This window comes from Macrosteles quadrilineatus, unplaced genomic scaffold (genome assembly GCF_028750875.1).
Source record: "Macrosteles quadrilineatus isolate MER2022 unplaced genomic scaffold, UCM_ALF_1.0 Scaffold_1__1_contigs__length_201487025, whole genome shotgun sequence".
In the NCBI taxonomy this organism is placed as follows: domain Eukaryota; kingdom Metazoa; phylum Arthropoda; class Insecta; order Hemiptera; family Cicadellidae; genus Macrosteles; species Macrosteles quadrilineatus.
In genome coordinates this window covers 104,347,611-104,365,573 of record NW_026542594.1, presented here as the reverse complement: position 1 = coordinate 104,365,573, position 17,963 = coordinate 104,347,611, and the positions used below count along the sequence as shown (strand labels likewise).

Sequence of the window (17,963 nt, the reverse complement as noted above, 5' to 3'; positions counted from 1 at the left end):
AGTGTTTTAGGTCAGACTAATGTTTATGTGAAATACGGTAAGTTCAATGGTTTCCTTCCGTTAGTCATAACTGAAGGTAATAGAAATAGTTTATTGGGGCGTAATTGGCTAAAAAGTCTTAACATTGAAGTAAACGGAGTACTTTCAATCAACTGTCATGAATCTGAAGTTCTTAATAAAGCTCAGCTGGATGTTCAACATCTGAAAAGTGAATTTTCCGATGTATTTTCAAATTCTTTAGGGTGCTATAAAGGACCTCCGATCGAACTGAAAATTGACCAGAATTATAACCCAATTCACTTAAGAGCGCGCCCTTTACCTTATGCATTGCAGGCCCCAGTAGAAGAAGAGCTGAATAAGTTAGTTAATCAGGGAGTGTTAGAACCTGTTCAGGTATCGGATTGGGCCACACCAATTGTTGTTTCCGTAAAAAGCAATGGTAAAATACGAATTTGCGGTGATTATAAGGCAACGTTAAACAAAGCTATCCAAGATCATCTGTACCCTATTCCACCAATCTCTCAGCTCTTAGCAAACTTAAACCAAGGGAAATATTTTGCTAAGTTAGATTTAGCCCAAGCTTATCAACAACTGGTTGTTGACGAGAAGTCGGCACTAGCTCAGACACTAATTACACACAAGGGTGCTTTTAAACCAAAAAGACTACAATTCGGTATTAGCTCAGCTCCATCTATATTTCAACATTTTATTGAGGGTTTGCTTTCGGGCTTGGACAATGTAATCCCTTACTTTGATGATATTTTGGTTAAAGCAGGAACAATACACGAATTGATTACCACATTAAGACAAGTATTCACTCGTTTTAGAGATGCAGGGATTACACTCCAAAGCGAAAAGTGTTCTTTGTTATCTACATCAGTTGACTTCTTGGGATTTGTTGTGAGCTCTGACGGAATTCGTCCTAACCCGGACAAAGTCAAATCCATTCAAGATGCTCCTGAGCCGACTAACAAGGAACAACTGCAGGCATTTTTAGGTTTACTTAATTTCTATCACTGTTTTTTACCCAACAAAGCCAATGTTGCAGAACCTTTACATCGCTTATTGGACAAAAATGTTAAATGGCGGTGGGAGGAAAAACATAAACTTGCTTTCAATGCTTCAAAGAAGCTCCTTTCTTCCGATAGTATACTGGCTCATTACAATCCCTCCAGCCATCTTATACTAACTTGTGATGCATCTCCTTATGGTATTGGTTGTGTGCTTAGTCAGGTTCGAGGGGAAAAGGAAGTTCCAATTGCGTTTTATTCCAGGACAATGAGTCAGTCAGAACGAAGATATGCTCAAGTAGATAGGGAAGCACTTTCCATCATTGGAGGGGTTAAAAAATTCCACAATTACTTATATGGGAGGCATTTTGAAATTAGAACAGATCATAAGCCACTTCTGGGTCTTTTCACTGTGGATAAACAAACACCAAACACACTGTCACCTCGAATGATTCGCTGGAGTATCCTTTTAAATGGATATGACTTTGATCTTGTATACAAACCGGGGATTTCTATTCCGAATGCTGATGGTTTGAGTCGTCTTCCATGTTCCTCCAATGTTGTTGATCAAGAGATAAATGAAGTCTTGAATGACGTGCTATACATTGAATCCGATGAGGTTAAACCAATCACCGCTAATATAATAGCAAAAGAAACAGAAAAGGATCCACTTCTATCTAAAGTACTATTATGGACTCAACGTTGTTGACCAACTCATAACTCAGATATCAACCTTACGCCTTTCATTTCTCGTCAAAATTAAATTTTTCAATACAAACAATGTTTACTTTGGGGAACTAGGGTGATCATTCCATCCACTCTCAGGCAACAAGCTCTGAAGCTTCTACACATGGGACATGAGGGCATTGTTCGAACAAAGGCGTTGGCTCGAAGCTATTTCTGGTGGCCAAAACTTGATCAAGACATAGAAAACATAGTGAATTCTTGTCAAGCATGGCAACAAAGTCGTCACAACCCTCCAAGAGCAACAGTTCTTCCCTGGGAGAAAACGAAACAACCCTGGTCTCGTCTCCACATAGATTTCGCTGGGCCCTTCCAAAACAAGTTGTTTTTGATTGTTGTCGATTCTTTCAGCAAATGGTTAGAAGTAGTTTTGGTGCCTTCTACAGATTCAAGATCAACTATAAAGGTCCTCAGAAGCCTTTTCGCAACACATGGTGTTCCAGACACAATAGTATCTGATAACGGGTCGGCTTTCACTTCACAAGAATTTCGATCGTTTAATGAAAGCAATGGCATCCGCCACGTCGTGGTTGCACCATACCATCCGTCATCGAATGGTCAGGCAGAAAGGATGGTCCAAACGACAAAAAATTCTTTGCGACGAATACTTCAAGGAGATTGGCAAAAAAGATTGGCTCAGTTCCTAATATCATCTCATATAACGCCAAATTGTTCTACTAATATGTCACCGAGTGAACTGCTGTTCGGAAGGCGTATTAGAACCATCTTAGACAGAGTTCACCCAGATTATTCTTCAAGTGACAAAGAAGAGAAAATCTTGGATAAAGCGCTTCACGATTACCAACAGTCACCTCAGAGGAAATTTAAAGAAAATGACTCCGTATTTGCAAGAAACTATAATCAGCGAGGACCAAAGTGGATTCCTGCTAAAGTCACTAGAATAACCGGGCCACTGAGCTACCATTTGATAACAAAAGAAGGCATTGAAATACGACGTCATATTGACCAATTGAGACCTCGCTCAGAAACATCAAAAGCATCTACTAACTCACACTTGGATAATCCTGAATCTCCAGTAAACCCACCATTCCACCCACTACTCCAAAATCCTATTCAAATGAGAACACCAGAAGCACATCATATCACTCCAGTGCAACCACCATCAATGGTTCGCAATCCTATTATGATGAGAACACCAGACGTACAACCAATGCGACCATCAGTGATGCAACAATCTCGCAATTCCTTTAGTAGTATAGAAGGTTCAATTAACCCTCATCAAGAAGATGCTGGTTTCAACGTTTCTGGTTTAATTCAAGACTCCACTAGCATGAGCACGAGTCCACAACCTGTTCGGTCACGTGTCTCTAGATCAAACTCCCAAAACACTTCAATGAGCATGAGTCCTCGACCTGTTCGTATCCGTCGACCACCGGCATATCTGAAGGACTACCTAACGGGGGGAGGAGTGTTATGTATCAAGAAATAAGTCCATATGTTTTATTTATAACATCTGTCAGATGACTGTTTACATTATTATGTTTTGTTTACTTTTTAGTTTAGTCTGATTTGTGAGTTCAATAAATTCAGTTGTGTTAATTATGTTTTAATTTACTAAAGTGTGGTGCTACCTTCTACAGATGTCTTCAAGACGAGCGGGGTTCCATGGTAGCAGCGTGGAGCGTGGATCTGGTGTCTCGTTCTGGGTCAGCGTGAGGGCGAAGATGCCGAGGAAATAAAATACTGGCTAGACTGTTACGTAAACTTGTATATTAAAACATATATTTAGTACATAGGTAATGACAAATAAATCATAGCGCCGGAAGGCACTAGCGTGTTGGCGGGGGTGGCCAGTCACTGCAGGAGTCAGGACTCAGGAGTGCAAGTGGCTTCGTCCTGTCCTTGAGGGAGGGGGTAGCGTCGAGTATCAGCTGTTTCTTGGCGGCAAATTCAAGTTAGTAGCACCACAATTTTTGGGACGGATGAAAAGGAAATTCAATAGGTGAATTAATATATTTTTAGGTTTAGGCCCTAACATTCCCCTCACCCAAAACAATAGTTTTGAAACGAAAAAAATATAAAATATTTAGCTTTAACACACAAACACGAAAATTTTCTAGTTCAACACACGCAAAACGAAATACACCGTTGTTTTTTTTATCAATTTAAAGGTTATGGTCAGGAGGCAGGAGGGATATCAGCTTGTGTACTGGCCTTGTGAATGTGCCTTGAGCAGTTTTTATTTTAGCTGCTCTCACTACTCCATCTTTTCCTGGGTAAGTAACTTCAACTCTACCGATGGGCCATTCTATTGGACTAGTGTTCTTCAACTGAAGATAAACGATATCACCAATGTTGATATTGGGTTGAGTGATTGTCCATTTGTTTAGCTGGATCCAGGGTATGGAGGTAATCTCTGGACCAGGCCTTCCAGAAAGCTTGTGTAGCCTGTTGAAGAAGCTCATATCTTGTAAGCCTATTCATTGGCGTATCGGTGTAGTCATGTTCTGGAGGTGAGATGAGTGGGGCACCTACTAAGAAGTGTCCTGGGCTGAGGTAATCTCCATCGTTGGGGTCGGTCGTCATTGATCCAAGAGGACGGCTGTTGAGAACGGCTTCGATGCGGTAGAGAAGTGTAGACATTTCTTCGTACGTTAGACTCAGATTTACTAAGATTCTGGAGAGATGACGTTTGGTTGACTTAACTGCAGCCTCCCAAATTCCTCCAAAGTGGGGTGCAGCAGGGGGGATGAAAATCCACTTAATTTCCCTTTTGCTGAGCTGATGAGTGAAATGTTCATTATTTTCTTTGAGGAATTGTTGAACACGTAAGTAGTGGTTCGAAGCACCTTGGAAGTTGGTTCCACAGTCGCTGTATATTGTTTTGCACAGTCCTCTGCGCGCTACAAATCGGTCAAATGCAGCGAGAAATGAGGCAGTTGATAGGCTAGTAGCGAACTCTAAATGAACTGCTTTTGTGGCTAAGCAAACGATTATGACAATGTATCCTTTTGATATGGGAGCCTTTCTTCTTGAACCTTCTTTAAAATCAAAGGGTCCGGCATAATCAACACCAACATTCAAGAATGCACGCACATTTTCGAGCCTTGCCATTTTTGGCCATTTTTGGCGTGAGTGGTTTCGCCTGAAATAAGTAGCACTTGTTGCATCTAAATATTCTCTCTCTCAGGAGTTGACGAATACCTATTATCCAAAATTGCCTTTGAATCAAAGACTGAGTGAGCCGTGGACCTCCATGTAAAGAGAGGATGTGATAGTGATCACATATAAGTGTTGCGAGACGTGAAGACTGGGGAATGAGAACTGGATGTTTTGCAGGATAAGGGAGAAGCGAATCTTTCAAGCGCCCCCCCACCCTAACAAGTTCATCATCGTCTAGAAACAAGGCTAGAGGTCGATACTTGGGAGACACGTGTTTTCCAGTTTGGAGATTTATTATTTCCTTTGACAAGTGACATTCTTGGGTAGATCTTACAAATCGTATGAGAGCATTGTTTTGTTCTTCTGGTGTTATATGACCTTTTAATGATGGTTGCTGTGTTATCCTGTTCTTCAAGTTTTGAATGAAGCGGAGTAAAATACTTAAAACCAATTTAGCTTTGGACAAACCAGACGATTTCTCTAATATGTCCAATACTATGTTAGGAGATTGTTGAGTTATCATAAGGCTCTCGAGTTTTATTTCGGGCAAATCATTGCTGATTTCTGGATTAGTATGTGCTTTGAGATTGGATATAGGTCCATATAGAAACTGAGGGCCTTTCCACCATAGATCGGAGTTTACTAAATCATTAGGCAGAGAGCCTCTGCTTGCAATGTCACAGGGGTTCTCTTTGGAGATAACATGGCACCATTGACTTGGTTTCGTTTCGTCAAGTATACTACTATGTTTGCAACAAAGGTTTTGAGCTTATAAGGTGGTATTTTTAACCAAGAAAGTACTACAGAGGAGTCGGTAAACAGCAGCGTATCTTGAGGTTGAATGGTTTCCACCAACGACTTGACTGATATTAACAAGTGAGCGAGAAGTTGTGCTGCACAGAGTTCGAGGCGTGGAATGCTAATGATCTTTAAAGGGGCGAATTTGCTCTTTGCTTTTAGGAGATGTATATAAACTCCATCTGTATGTTCTGTACGTAAATACAAATTGGCGGCATATCCCTTCGCTGATGCATCGCAGAATCCTATGATCTGAATGTTAGTGGCATTAACAATGGGTATGTGTCTCGGAATCTTTAGGTGAGACAGTTCTGGAAGAGTAGAGATGAATGTTTCCCATTTATTACAGATCTCAGTAGGAAGTTCGTCATCCCATCCTAATCCTAGCAACCAAATGCTTTGCATAAGATTTTTCACATAGAATGTGCACGGAGTAATCCAACCTAAAATGTCGTAGATTTTGGACATCTCACTTAACATTGAGCGTTTTGTGTACACTAGGGGGTTGAGATGAATTATGTACGAGAATGTATCGTCATCCGGGTTATACTGCAAACCTAAAACTTTCATATAGTTTTCATTTTCTGAACTGATGCTTAGAGGCTTTTCTCGATGATCTAAAGGTACGGTGGCTAGTACGTCCTTACAGTTGCTAGCCCATTTGCGCAACGAAAACCCTCCTAGGTTCAGTAGGTCTATAAGTTCTTGTTGCAAGGTTAGAGCTTCGTTAATAGTGTCAACACTGACGCAGATGTCATCTACAAAAGTTTGGTTTATAATGGCTTTAGATGCTAGGGAATACTTCTTGCCTTCGTCTTGTACTAGCTGTAGCAAAACTCTTTGAGCTAAAAATGCACTTGATGCTACGCCATATGTTAAGACGTTGAGTTCGTATTCTTCTATGGGACCATCTCGATGAGTTCGATAGTATATGTGCTGTAGTTTGCGATGTTCTTCTGTTACTAGCACGTTTCTGTACATTTGTTTGATATCTGCACAAACGACGATAGAACGCATTTGGAAATTGGTTATTATCTCTGCGATATCCTTCTGTAGTTTTGGACCTCTGTACAATATATCGTTTAGGGACGAACTAGATCCACTAGGTTTGAATGAAGCGTTGAATACTGTCCTTAGTTTAGTTGTAGAACTGTCCTCTTTGCGAACACAATGGTGAGGAATTATGTGGTTGGATGGTTCTAAACAAAGACTCATATGTCCCTGAGATATATAGTCGTCCATGAAGCTTTTATATTCTTCATACGTCTCTTGATTGCGTTTTAGTCTTTGCTCTAGAGTCACTAGCTGTCTTTGGGCGCTATCCCTAGTATCAGGGAGTGATGGAGCTTCAGGCTTAGTTGGGAGGGACACAATGTATCTTCCATTAGTGTCTCTTCTGTGAGTTTTTATAAAGCTTTCTTCTGTGGCATCATCTTCAGGATTAGGTCTTATTACATTGTTGACGGATTCTATCTCCCAGAATTTGGTTAGATGAGCATCAAGAGTGTTGTTACAAATCAACATTGAGGACCGGTCATTCAATGGAATTTCGTTGATAACTTTGCCTCCTATTACTTTGCCTCCTATACCCAACCAAATATAGTAGCTATCGCAGACGGTTCTCCTTTTATTAGGTTGCTTGACTCCTGAAGGATGTCAAAATACAAGTCCGCTCCTATCAGGAATTCAATAGGGGATGATACGTCAAGTGATGGGTCTGCGAGTTTTAAATGATGAAACTTTGAGCGTATTGATGAGTCAATGGGGATGTTCGGTTGGTCTGACGATATTTTAGGGACAACAATTGCGTCTGTTGTTAGAACAATGCTGGCATTTTCGAGTGGACTGATAACGCAATGAACTAATCCTTTATTGAGGGGAACGGATGTTTCAGCTACTCCAATGAGGTTTACATTGTTAGAATATCTTTTTAGATTTAGCTTGGAGGCGCATTCCTCGGTGATCAAGCTAGTTTGAGATCCTCCATCTATAAGAGCCTTTATTGGTAACAGTTTACCATGATGATCTTTAACTCCAATGACTGCTGTACTCAGTAGCATATTAGATGAGGTTTTCGAGTTAGCAAAGCTGCAAGCCTTCTCTACAGTGTCGCTAGACGGCAATGTAACATTATCGGATGGTTTAGAACTACGGGTAGTATAAATAAATAAATAAATAAATAAATACTTTATTGTCTTGACAATATAGATTGTATCGACAGTACAATTAGGTATGGTATTAAATAAAACTCTTTAAATTTTTATGCATTTTTTGTTGAAGTCTTCAATAGAGTAAATTGGATTTTCAGTAAGGATTTGTTTTAATTTTCTTTTGTATTCTTTTAATTTTAAGTTTTGAATAATAGTTGGTAATTTATTGAATAATTTTCTTCCGTTGTAATAAACATGTTTTTCATAAAATTTTGTTTGGTGGAAAGTAGAAGAAAATGTTTTAAATTTTCTCAAATCATAATTCTTCTCACATAATTCATCATTTTTCAAGAATTTCTCAAAATTGTTCTTTAAAAATAGTAATGTTTCATAAATATAAATTGAGTAAAAGGTCATAAATTGGTAATTTTTAAATAATTTTTTACAGGATTGGCGTGGTTTTAATTTGAAAATAATTCTTAATGCAGACTTTTGCAATTTAAATATTTGTTTGGTTTTTGATGAAGTTGAACCCCATATAGGTATTGCATATCTAATATTGGAAATAATTAGCGAATGATATACAGCGAGTAATGCGTCTTCACTACAGAACATAGACACTCTTCTTAGTATAAAAATAATTTGGGAAAGTTTTTTACATAAGTGTTCAATATGCGAGTTGAAATTTAAATTTTGGTCTATAATTAGTCCTAGGAATTTGATTGTTTTTACTTCATCTATATGTTGTTCATCAATTAAAATATTTAAGTTGAAATCTTTAATTTTATCTCTGATTGAAAATTCCATAAATTTTGTTTTATTTACATTAATTTCTAAATGGTTTTCCATGAAGCATTGTGCTAGTTCATTTGCTTCTTCATAACATTTAATTTCCAATTCTTCTCTATATTGGCTGGATGTCAATAAGGTCGTGTCATCAGCAAATAATATTACTTCAGATAATTTTCTTGAATATGTCACATCATTTATGTATATTATGAATAAAATTGGACCTAGTACAGAACCTTGTGGGACACCTGATTTTGTTTCAAGTTTTTCTGAACTATAATATTTTACATTATTGTTATTATCAATAAATGGAATTTGGACTGACTGTTGCCTGTTACTAAGGTAAGATTCAAACCATTGTAGTGCAATCCCTCTTATTCCTATATTGTTTAATTTTTCTAAAAGTTTTTTATGACATACCATATCGAAGGCTTTTTTTAAATCCAGAAATAGTGCCATCACATTATTATTTCCATCAAGATGAAAGGTAATGTATTTAATTACTTCAAATATAGCGTTTGTGGTTGATATTTTCTTTTGAAATCCAAATTGATTTTTTGATAATATTTTATTTTTTTCTAGAAATGATAAAAGTCTATTCAGAATTATTTTTTCAAATATTTTACTGAATGAAGAAAGGATAGATATTGGTCTGTAATTGCTGGTATTTTGAGAATCACCAGCTTTAAAAATTGGTATAACTTTGGCAATTTTTAACAAGTGTGGAAACTTACCACTAGTTATGGACTGATTTATTAAATACGTCATAGGAGTAGATAGTTCTGAAGAGCAAAATTTTAAAATTTTAGAAGAGATGTCATCAAAGCCATAAGAGGTAGAGGATTTCATATCGTTAATAGTTTTTATAACCTCTTCTTCATTTGTATTGCGTAAAAATATAGAATTATAATTGTATGTAGTTTCAAGAGATGATTTGTTAACATTGTTTACTTGTCCAATATTTATGAAAAATTTATTGAATTCTTCAGCAATCAAATCTGGATCAGTAAGCTTGTTTCCATTTGAATTTCTGATTTCATAATTGGTTTGTAATTTTGATTTGGTCTTTTTTCTATTTTCATTAACAGTTTTCCATAATTCTCTCATGGGGTTCTTGGAATTAACTACTTTGTTCTTGATGTCTGCCGATTTAATTTCTCTAATGGCATTTCTGTATTCTTTCTTTTTTTCTCGGTATGTTCTTCTCAAGGCATGGGTGGAATCTAAATTTTTTGTTATTTAATATAGTTTTTTAACATCATTTCTAAGTTCTTTTGTCTCAGGAGGTAATTTAATTTTATTCATTGAATGACATAGATTAATTTTCTTTAGAGAAAATGAATTTGTAAAATGATTTGATAAAATTGAGTTGAATGATTATATTTTTCATCCAATGTATTTCCAAATGTAAAGACTGGCAGCCAATTTTCATTTTTTAATTTGTTTTTGAATTGTAATACATTTTTTTCTGATAAGATTCTTTGGTATTTATAAATGGGTAGTGGAACAGAGTTGTAATTAGAATCTTTTATTATAGCTATTTGACCATGGTGGTCTGAGATAGCTGTGATAATTACATAGGCGTTTACATTTTTTAGTTCAATATTTGTAAATATATTGTCGATCCTTGATTTTGAATTTTTGAATTCACGAGTGTATGATAATATGGTATCGATTAATCCAAAGCTTGACATGATATAAGAAAGTTCTTTTTTTCACTTTTACTTGAACAGTAGTCTATATTGAAATCTCCAGCAATCAGTGTATTATGCTTTAAGTTATTTATGTCTTGTAAACAGTTTTTAAATTGTCTAAAAAATATATCAAAGTTATTTGTTGGAGGTCTATAAACACCAATTATTGTTAAGGAATTTTGTGCATTTAGTATTTTAATTGCTGTGAGTTCACATTCAGTTTCAATGCAGTAACATTTAACATTTAGTTCTATAAATTTGATGGTTTCTTTAACAAATATACATACTCCACCTTTTTTTACGTTACCTCGGCAATACGATGATGCATAGATATATCCATTTAATAACAATACAGTTATCTCATGTCCTTTTAAGTGATGCTCAGTGAGAATGAGTATATCAGGAAGTTCTTCTTGTAAAACAATTTCAAGAATGTCAATTTTTCCTAATAAACCATTAATATTTTGATGCATAACTTTAAGATTACTAGAATTTGTCTGTACAACTTGGTTTTTAATGCTGATATTTGTTAAACTATGTGTCTTTTGTTTTGGCATTTCTCTAAAAAATGATTTCTTTCGGTTATTCTAACAGGAATTTGTTTGATAACTGATTCAAATTTATTGTTATAGATATAATTGGTTATTAATTTGGTAAGTATTGTTATAAGTTGAATCTCTTTGGCGATGAAGGAGAGAATGGTGTTTACCAGAACACTTGAAACATATAGATTTGGACTGTGGGATTGAGCCATGCGAATACTTGTGAAGTTAAACGGGGCAAAGCACGTGGGTACAGCTAGTCATATCATAAAACATGTATCTCTTAAGGCGCTTGGGGTTTTCTTAATATTCATCCTTATATTCCACAATGGCCGTGCGTGTATAAATGTAATATTTCGTTCCCTTATATGCATGGTAAAAGTTGTCCACAAGGTTGTTAGTTACTTGTTTAGAAATGGGCTTACAGTAACTAAAACCAAGCAATACCCCACTCCCATTAGTCCTCATCTGAAACAACGTTAACATGGTAAAGTAAAGTGTGTTGGCGCCGCACCGTCTGTAACAATCGATCTTTGGAACTCGGAGCTGCTTTGCTCGGGATCTTGTTACCTTGTTACTGTATTTTCTCGTAATTGACTAGCTGCTGTAACCGTGCTTCACAACGGGAAGAAAAATCAGTTTTATAATCATTGAGATAGATTTACAATAAATGATATATGAACAAATTTAGACTAATATAATCCTACCACTTATACTTATAAATTACTCGCCTTAAATTACTTATACTTTTCACTCATACAAAATAATAAAACTAAATTGCACCACTTTAACTTCATAATCTTTATAGCAACTTAGCAGACGCAAAGGCACAGCCTATGTCTGCTAATTCCAGGACTAATTAGATATGAACAACCTTTTACACATGTATATAGTTAATTAGTTATAGTTAATTAGTTTAGTTTTGCATAAAGCCCTTTTTTTCTTTTGTACATTTGGTTGTGTAATTTTATATATGTGGTGGAATAAATTCAATTCATTCATTCATTCATTCACATAGTTGTGTAGAATATATTTTATTTCTTTGGATCAGCTGTCTGAAATTGTAAGATAGTAATTTGACAGTTCTGATTGTTTACATTGAAATGTCAACGCAAAGGTAAATATTGTGAACTTTATCATGCTTCCATGAAGACCAATTAATATTTACTTTTAAAACCCTCCCTTCAAAACTTTGTACATCCAAAGGGCGTAGCCCGAGAGGAAGGAACTCAGGGAACACACACACAGTAGGTCAAGACATTAGTAGATATTTGGGCCATCTTTGTGCTTAATTTTGGGTGTTTCGGTTTATTATTTTAGTCGTGAGAGCCCCACAGACAGACAGACACCACATCAATTTGATAATAGTATAGATAGATTAACAGCTATTTCATTTAATCCATTTACTCCATCCAAGCAGTTATAAATCTTTTGTACAATTCCAAACCGTTTTTTGGCATTTAAAGCTCGGTCCCCATATTTTTTTTATGTAACAGTAGCCTACAAGTACTGAAAATATGATAAACTAGTTGTGCTAACAACAAAAATGGATTGCTTAATAGCAGGTATTTGAACCTTTTCTAATATTATTTGGCAATCCAGAGGCTAACAACTACAATAAAAAATGTAAGTTTCCCAGCCATATACAACACTGATTCAAGGTCTTTTTTCCCGGTTATCAAAACTCAAGAACAATTTTATACACAAAGAATCTCTATTTTCATTTACGGATACCCTACAAATTATTGCACTTGCGATTAATTAAATACGTTATGTAAGGAAAAACGTTTTTAATCTTACTTGGTTTGGAATTGCTTTCAAAACGTGATCGAACAGCTGTTCGTTATTTCATTGATGAATATGTGATAAACATTGGGAAAAACTGTACAAAAATCGCACAAAATTGGGTTTTTAAACGTCCGTAATTTTATTTACAAAGTAATGACGCCATATTTTAATGGCTAAAGACAATCTCGCCAATCCAGTGAATACATTAAAATGATTTGGAACTTGATAGGTACTCTCGTTTTTCAGGAGAAGGCCGCGTAAAATGGCTCTTGGGCCGTGACAGACAGGAAGACAGACAGACAGAAATTTAGATGAGACTTTCTTTAATGTATAAAACGTAAAAATAACCTAAAAGTTTATGATTCTGAGCAATGTACAGACAAAACTCTAATTTTATTTATATAGATTTAAAAAGGAATTAATCTCAATAGCAAAATTCCTCTGAACCCGTCGATTAAGCCAATATTAAGTGACATCTGACATCAAAATCAAAACCGTAAGAATAATAGTGGTTTTTTGTCAACTGTTACCAAAATGGTTACCGTCCTGAAACAGTCTCCTATTTTAATTATGACCAAATTTTAGATAATATGGACTGGTGATTTGGTTGACCACTATGACCATCGATGTACAGTATATAGTCTAAGTTAGACTATATACATCGAAGACTATGACAGTCTGACCCGTAATTTGACAATTACTTTCCATAAGGTACTCGTACTCGATTGTGAAAAGAAATGATTAGGCTTAGGGTAACTCATCACAGCCATTCAGCCAACCACTCAGCATGTTTCCTGTTTTATGCTTTTTTTACCAGACAGTTATTGTTGGGATTTAAGTAATGCATAATGTTCATGCTGATTCCCTAACGCGTTTATGAGCTTGCTACAAGAATAAGCATTACATTCGTAAGCTAAACAGTTTGCACTAAAATACATTCCAACAAAGCCTATGTTTGTATTAGCTAAAAATTTCAACAAAACTGTTATTTATTAAACGAGGAAAAGTATTTAATAGCGTAGTACTCAGAGTAAAAGTACTGAATTGTTATTATAACGTAAACGTATATTAAAATCATCATATCTTTCTTGAAACCCGATCTGGATAAAAAATTAAAGAATAACCTTCAAACTGTATAAACTAAAAGGAATTGCACAGGTATTAATAGTCAAAGACAGTAGGTACACTAAACAGATGTTTATTATTGAAATAATCTTGTTCTACCGGACACTGTAGTGTCCACTACATTATTCAATAATTTTGAATTTACATGGAGTCACCTTTAATCAAATTATTTGTAAACATAAAGGTATATGGAGTGTGCATCAGCAGCTACTTCATCATCACATGATTTATTCATTGAATGATTTACTGTGGAATTTAAATATATTACTTATAGACTTTGTTAGCCTTGACATTAACCTTTTCTTCTTTTTCTGTTCCTCTTTCGTTTTCGGAAGAGATAGATAGTTTGATTTGTTTGAACCAGTATCTTTAAGACATTGGACATTCTTGTCAGATGTCTTCACGTCTAAAGTCTCGGCATCTGTCGTACGAATTAATTCCTCTTGCTTATTAGTCAAGTACTTAGATTCTACCCTGGTAACACCTGTCATACACTCTAATCCAGGTATGTCTACTGGACCCAAATACCTGCGGTCCACGGAATGCTCTGTGATCAAGCCAATGTTGGACCAATACTGTCTTGTGTTGACGATGTTCATATCATTGGCGGTGCTCTCTGATTGTATACTGTCTTTGGAGCTAGCTGGTTCTGTTATTCTAATCTCAACTTCATTTGCCTCCACCCAGTCATTTTCTTTGGTTTCTTCATCATCAGTAATAATAACAGTTGCTTCTTTATTTAGTGCACCTTGTTCACATTTCAGGAAAATTGAATCTGTCCCTGAATCTTCATTTGACGAAATAATAGAATTTTCTAAAGGATATGTAAGGGTTAAGCTGTTTTCCCCGTCATCATTGCTTTTGGTAGAAAAACATTCCTGACCACATGTTGATAAAAATCCCTGAATTTCATCTTTTCCATTTTGATCGAAATTTACCTTTAGGTTTATATGATCATATGGAAAAATCTTATTAAGATGAGAGAACTTTGGGGAACATCTGAGCCTAAAGACGTTCTCTTTATCCATTCGATTATTTTCCAAATCATTAGATCCGTTAATTTGGTGACACTCTTTGGCTTGCGTGCTTTCTTCTTCAAATTTTGAGAAAGATTCTATCTCCAGACCCTCCCGTGCAGCACTACACTCCTTTTCCACTTCACTGTCACTTAGATAAATATTGTCGAGTGACATGCCGTTTATGTCTCTATGAAGCTGGGAAATCAGTTCATCAGTAAATGAAGAGTGCACTGACGTGGAGGGAGATCCGGGACATTTGTGATCGCTACCCTCAGACTCAAGCTGGAGTTGGTGAAATGCTTTTGCTTCCCTTACGTAAGGGTGTTCAAAGTCTCCTTCTCCTTGCGTGGCCAATGTTGAAGTCCGAACGCAATCTTCTGCAATATTATGATAACTTATGCTATCAATGCTTGGATGATCAAATTTTTCATCGTTCATATTTTCTTCAACGTTCATTCCTTCCGTTTTTAAGCAGGCTTTAGTTCTGTCTATATTGCAGGCATTCTGAGGCATTGGGATGTCAACAGACCGCTCTATATAAAGAAATTACAGATTTTTGAGTACTATCGTATTCTCATTCTACTTAGGTTTTAGCTACAGATTATGTTGCATCCTTAAACACTAGGTTTATAATTTTTTGGCGTATTGCAAGTTTGCAAAACTTTTTTGAGTAACATGTTAATTTAACGATTCATAAAACATGGGTCTGTGTTACTTTTTCGATTTATGGTACTGATAATAAAAAAAACACTGATAGTTTAAGTTTTTATATATGGTTACGACCACCCTACTGGTACATTACCTAAAGTCGTACATTTTATCAAACCAACTTGCACTTCGTTAAGCCCGTGAACTAACCCGATAACACTTGATACAGATTTGATCAATATTGTAACAAGTAAAATATGGATCAAACATGTGAACCAACGTCTATCTAGCTTAACTGTCATCATCAGTTTTATAGTAAAGGATCAAAGGATGGTTTTGAGGGAGGCCTTTTAAATTTTATGCCCAAGCTTAATGTGCAAGGTAGGCCTACATTTCCACAATGAACAGTTAACATAATTTAGTTCATTAGATGTTTTTCTACTACTATTGGTCACCGAATATTTCAGTGATAAATGCAGTCTCTCCTATGACTCCCATGTAATATTCTAGTATTCCTTGCTTCTTCTACTGTACCATACCTTTCTGTCTACTGATTGTATCGATTGCATCGCCGACGATACCCTCTATCAGTTTGTAAACAATTTGTTTCCCATCAGAGAATTCTTCGGAAAGTTGATACATATCTTTTTACTGAAACATAATATATACCTATATATATTAGAAAGCCTTTTTAGCCATATAGGCAATAAGCTATTTCCGTAGGCCTCATGGTATACCTAGACCCGGGACCATTTTACTGTTTCGTTTTGTTGTCCCCAGAGGCCAATAACACCACCCTCCCAAATTCATATAATATACAGTATATGTATGTATACGAGTGTGTTTGTTAGCACGATATCTCGATTACAAATCATCCGATTTTGGTGGATTTTGATGGATAAAAAGTTTTATGTGGTAAAAATTAGGTTTTCCTATTTTCGACCCTAAAGAGTATCAGATTTTTTCAGTTTATTTCAAAAAAATTGTATATAACTGAAAAAAAACAATGGTTGTAGTATATTGAAGCGTAGTAGGCCTATGTCTAATGGTTGCGGGGAAAAAAACAAAAATTTACATTTTTTTTGCATTTTTAGAATGTTACCATTAATTTTACTTTAAAAATAAATTGGTTATTATTTTTAAAAACACAATTAAAAAGTAGTAATTTTTATTTAATTTTATATTTTAAAAACTAGACCTAATTTCTTGTTTATAGGCTATAGCATGAAATCATAGACATTTATCTAAGGAATGAATATAAAAAAAAAATTAAGTCAATATCTCTAACGGTTTAAAAAATAAATGTACCTATCTACTCACGTGTTTTCCCATAAGAATAACATGGGAGTGGTAGGGACTGCTCCCCTTAACATGATCAAGGGAATTGAATATATTAGCAGAAATCCAATCAGGCAAGGCAAATAAAATTCACTTCAAAAGTCAGCAGGTAGGTTTACTGTGCAGCAGAGGTGACATAGCTGTATGATTGTAGGGATTCGACACCTTATTAGTTATTAGTTATTACAAACTAACATTTTATACACTAGCTTGAGTTGAGTCTTAGGTTCTGCCAATATTTTGAGTATTTGGGTACCAGGGTTGAAAGACTGGTTCAATTATTATAATCTTAGAGATCCAAAGGCTGTCAGATTGAGGACTGTAAGGGTTATTTCTCCATAACTTCTAAGGGTATCATGGGTGTCTTTATTCTACATTTTAGATTTTCAATTCTTGCCAAATCTACCATATAAATATTATTTGTTCTATATAGTACAATTGCATGTAAAGTAACTATTTATGAGAATAAAATTTGATTTTACTTTATTTGATCTAGCTTCTTAATACAAACCAAGTCTATGTTGTGATGCACCAAGCTGTTGAATATTGGGAGCTAGTTGAGAAATAAAAGCTTTATTCAATAACGGAGTTAAAGTATTTAACTTACCTTGAAATATAGAAATAAATTCAAAAGTTTTTTACAGAAAAGTTAAATCCCCTGCATACGATGAATGAAATAGAAACTTCTGTTGTTTTATTCTCAATTTTCTTTTGGAATGACAAAACAACAAACACATGTTTTAAACGATTTGATTCTTTATTGGTGAGTGTTTCACAAAGCATAAAAATTTAAAGTTTAATACATATGATTAGACAATACCTCCACCACAGCAAACCTGCAGACTAAGCGAATTTCCATTTGCCTGATTTGACTTTCACTTAAATCTATTTAAATATAACAATAGGTTTGATGAGCAATGAGCTTTTCTTCTACAGACAGGTTAAAAAAGTGGGTTTTTAGTATAATATTAATAGCTTAGTTAAAAATAGATAAATTTGTCAAGTTTGACCAAAATTATCCACCAACAAGCAAGCAAACTTCAACAGTTTACTTATTCTCCATAAAAATTACATGGGGATTTTAAATTATAATTTTTTTAAATTTTATCCGTAACAAATAACCGTACAAAAACACTTCAATATTTTTACTTTTTAAGCTCTTTCAATAGTGTGTTCAATAGTGTAGAGAGGGTAT

General features: G+C 35.3%; 2 protein-coding genes across 2 annotated transcripts; one reads left to right on the top strand and one right to left on the bottom strand.

The window, feature by feature from the left end:
- The first annotated feature begins 997 nt into the window (after positions 1-997).
- On the top strand, positions 998-3,204 carry LOC128999436 (uncharacterized protein K02A2.6-like). The gene is made up of 2 exons (XM_054425961.1): positions 998-1,706; positions 1,782-3,204. The coding sequence occupies exons 1-2, from the start codon at positions 1,279-1,281 to the stop codon at positions 3,202-3,204; spliced, it is 1,851 nt and encodes a 616-aa protein (XP_054281936.1). The 5' UTR covers positions 998-1,278.
- Positions 3,205-13,821: 10,617 nt separating this feature from the next.
- LOC129003351 (uncharacterized) lies at positions 13,822-17,510 on the bottom strand. The gene is made up of 3 exons (XM_054431676.1): positions 17,376-17,510; positions 15,970-16,081; positions 13,822-15,315 (listed from the first exon to the last, which is right to left on the bottom strand). The coding sequence occupies exons 2-3, from the start codon at positions 16,070-16,072 to the stop codon at positions 13,991-13,993; spliced, it is 1,428 nt and encodes a 475-aa protein (XP_054287651.1). The 5' UTR covers positions 16,073-16,081; positions 17,376-17,510; the 3' UTR covers positions 13,822-13,990.
- Positions 17,511-17,963: the final 453 nt, after the last annotated feature.

Excerpts from the sequence above, each read along its gene's own strand:
- LOC128999436 (XM_054425961.1), top strand. The coding sequence starts at position 1,279 with ATGAGTCAGTCAGAACGAAGATATGCTCAAGTAGATAGGGAAGCACTT. Across the intron at positions 1,707-1,781 it reads TCTAAAGTACTATTATGGAC|ATACAAACAATGTTTACTTT; the intron begins TCAACGTTGTTG and ends TTAAATTTTTCA.
- LOC129003351 (XM_054431676.1), bottom strand. The coding sequence starts at position 16,072 with ATGTATCAACTTTCCGAAGAATTCTCTGATGGGAAACAAATTGTTTAC. Across the intron at positions 15,316-15,969 it reads TACAATCAGTAGACAGAAAG|AGCGGTCTGTTGACATCCCA; the intron begins GTATGGTACAGT and ends TTCTTTATATAG.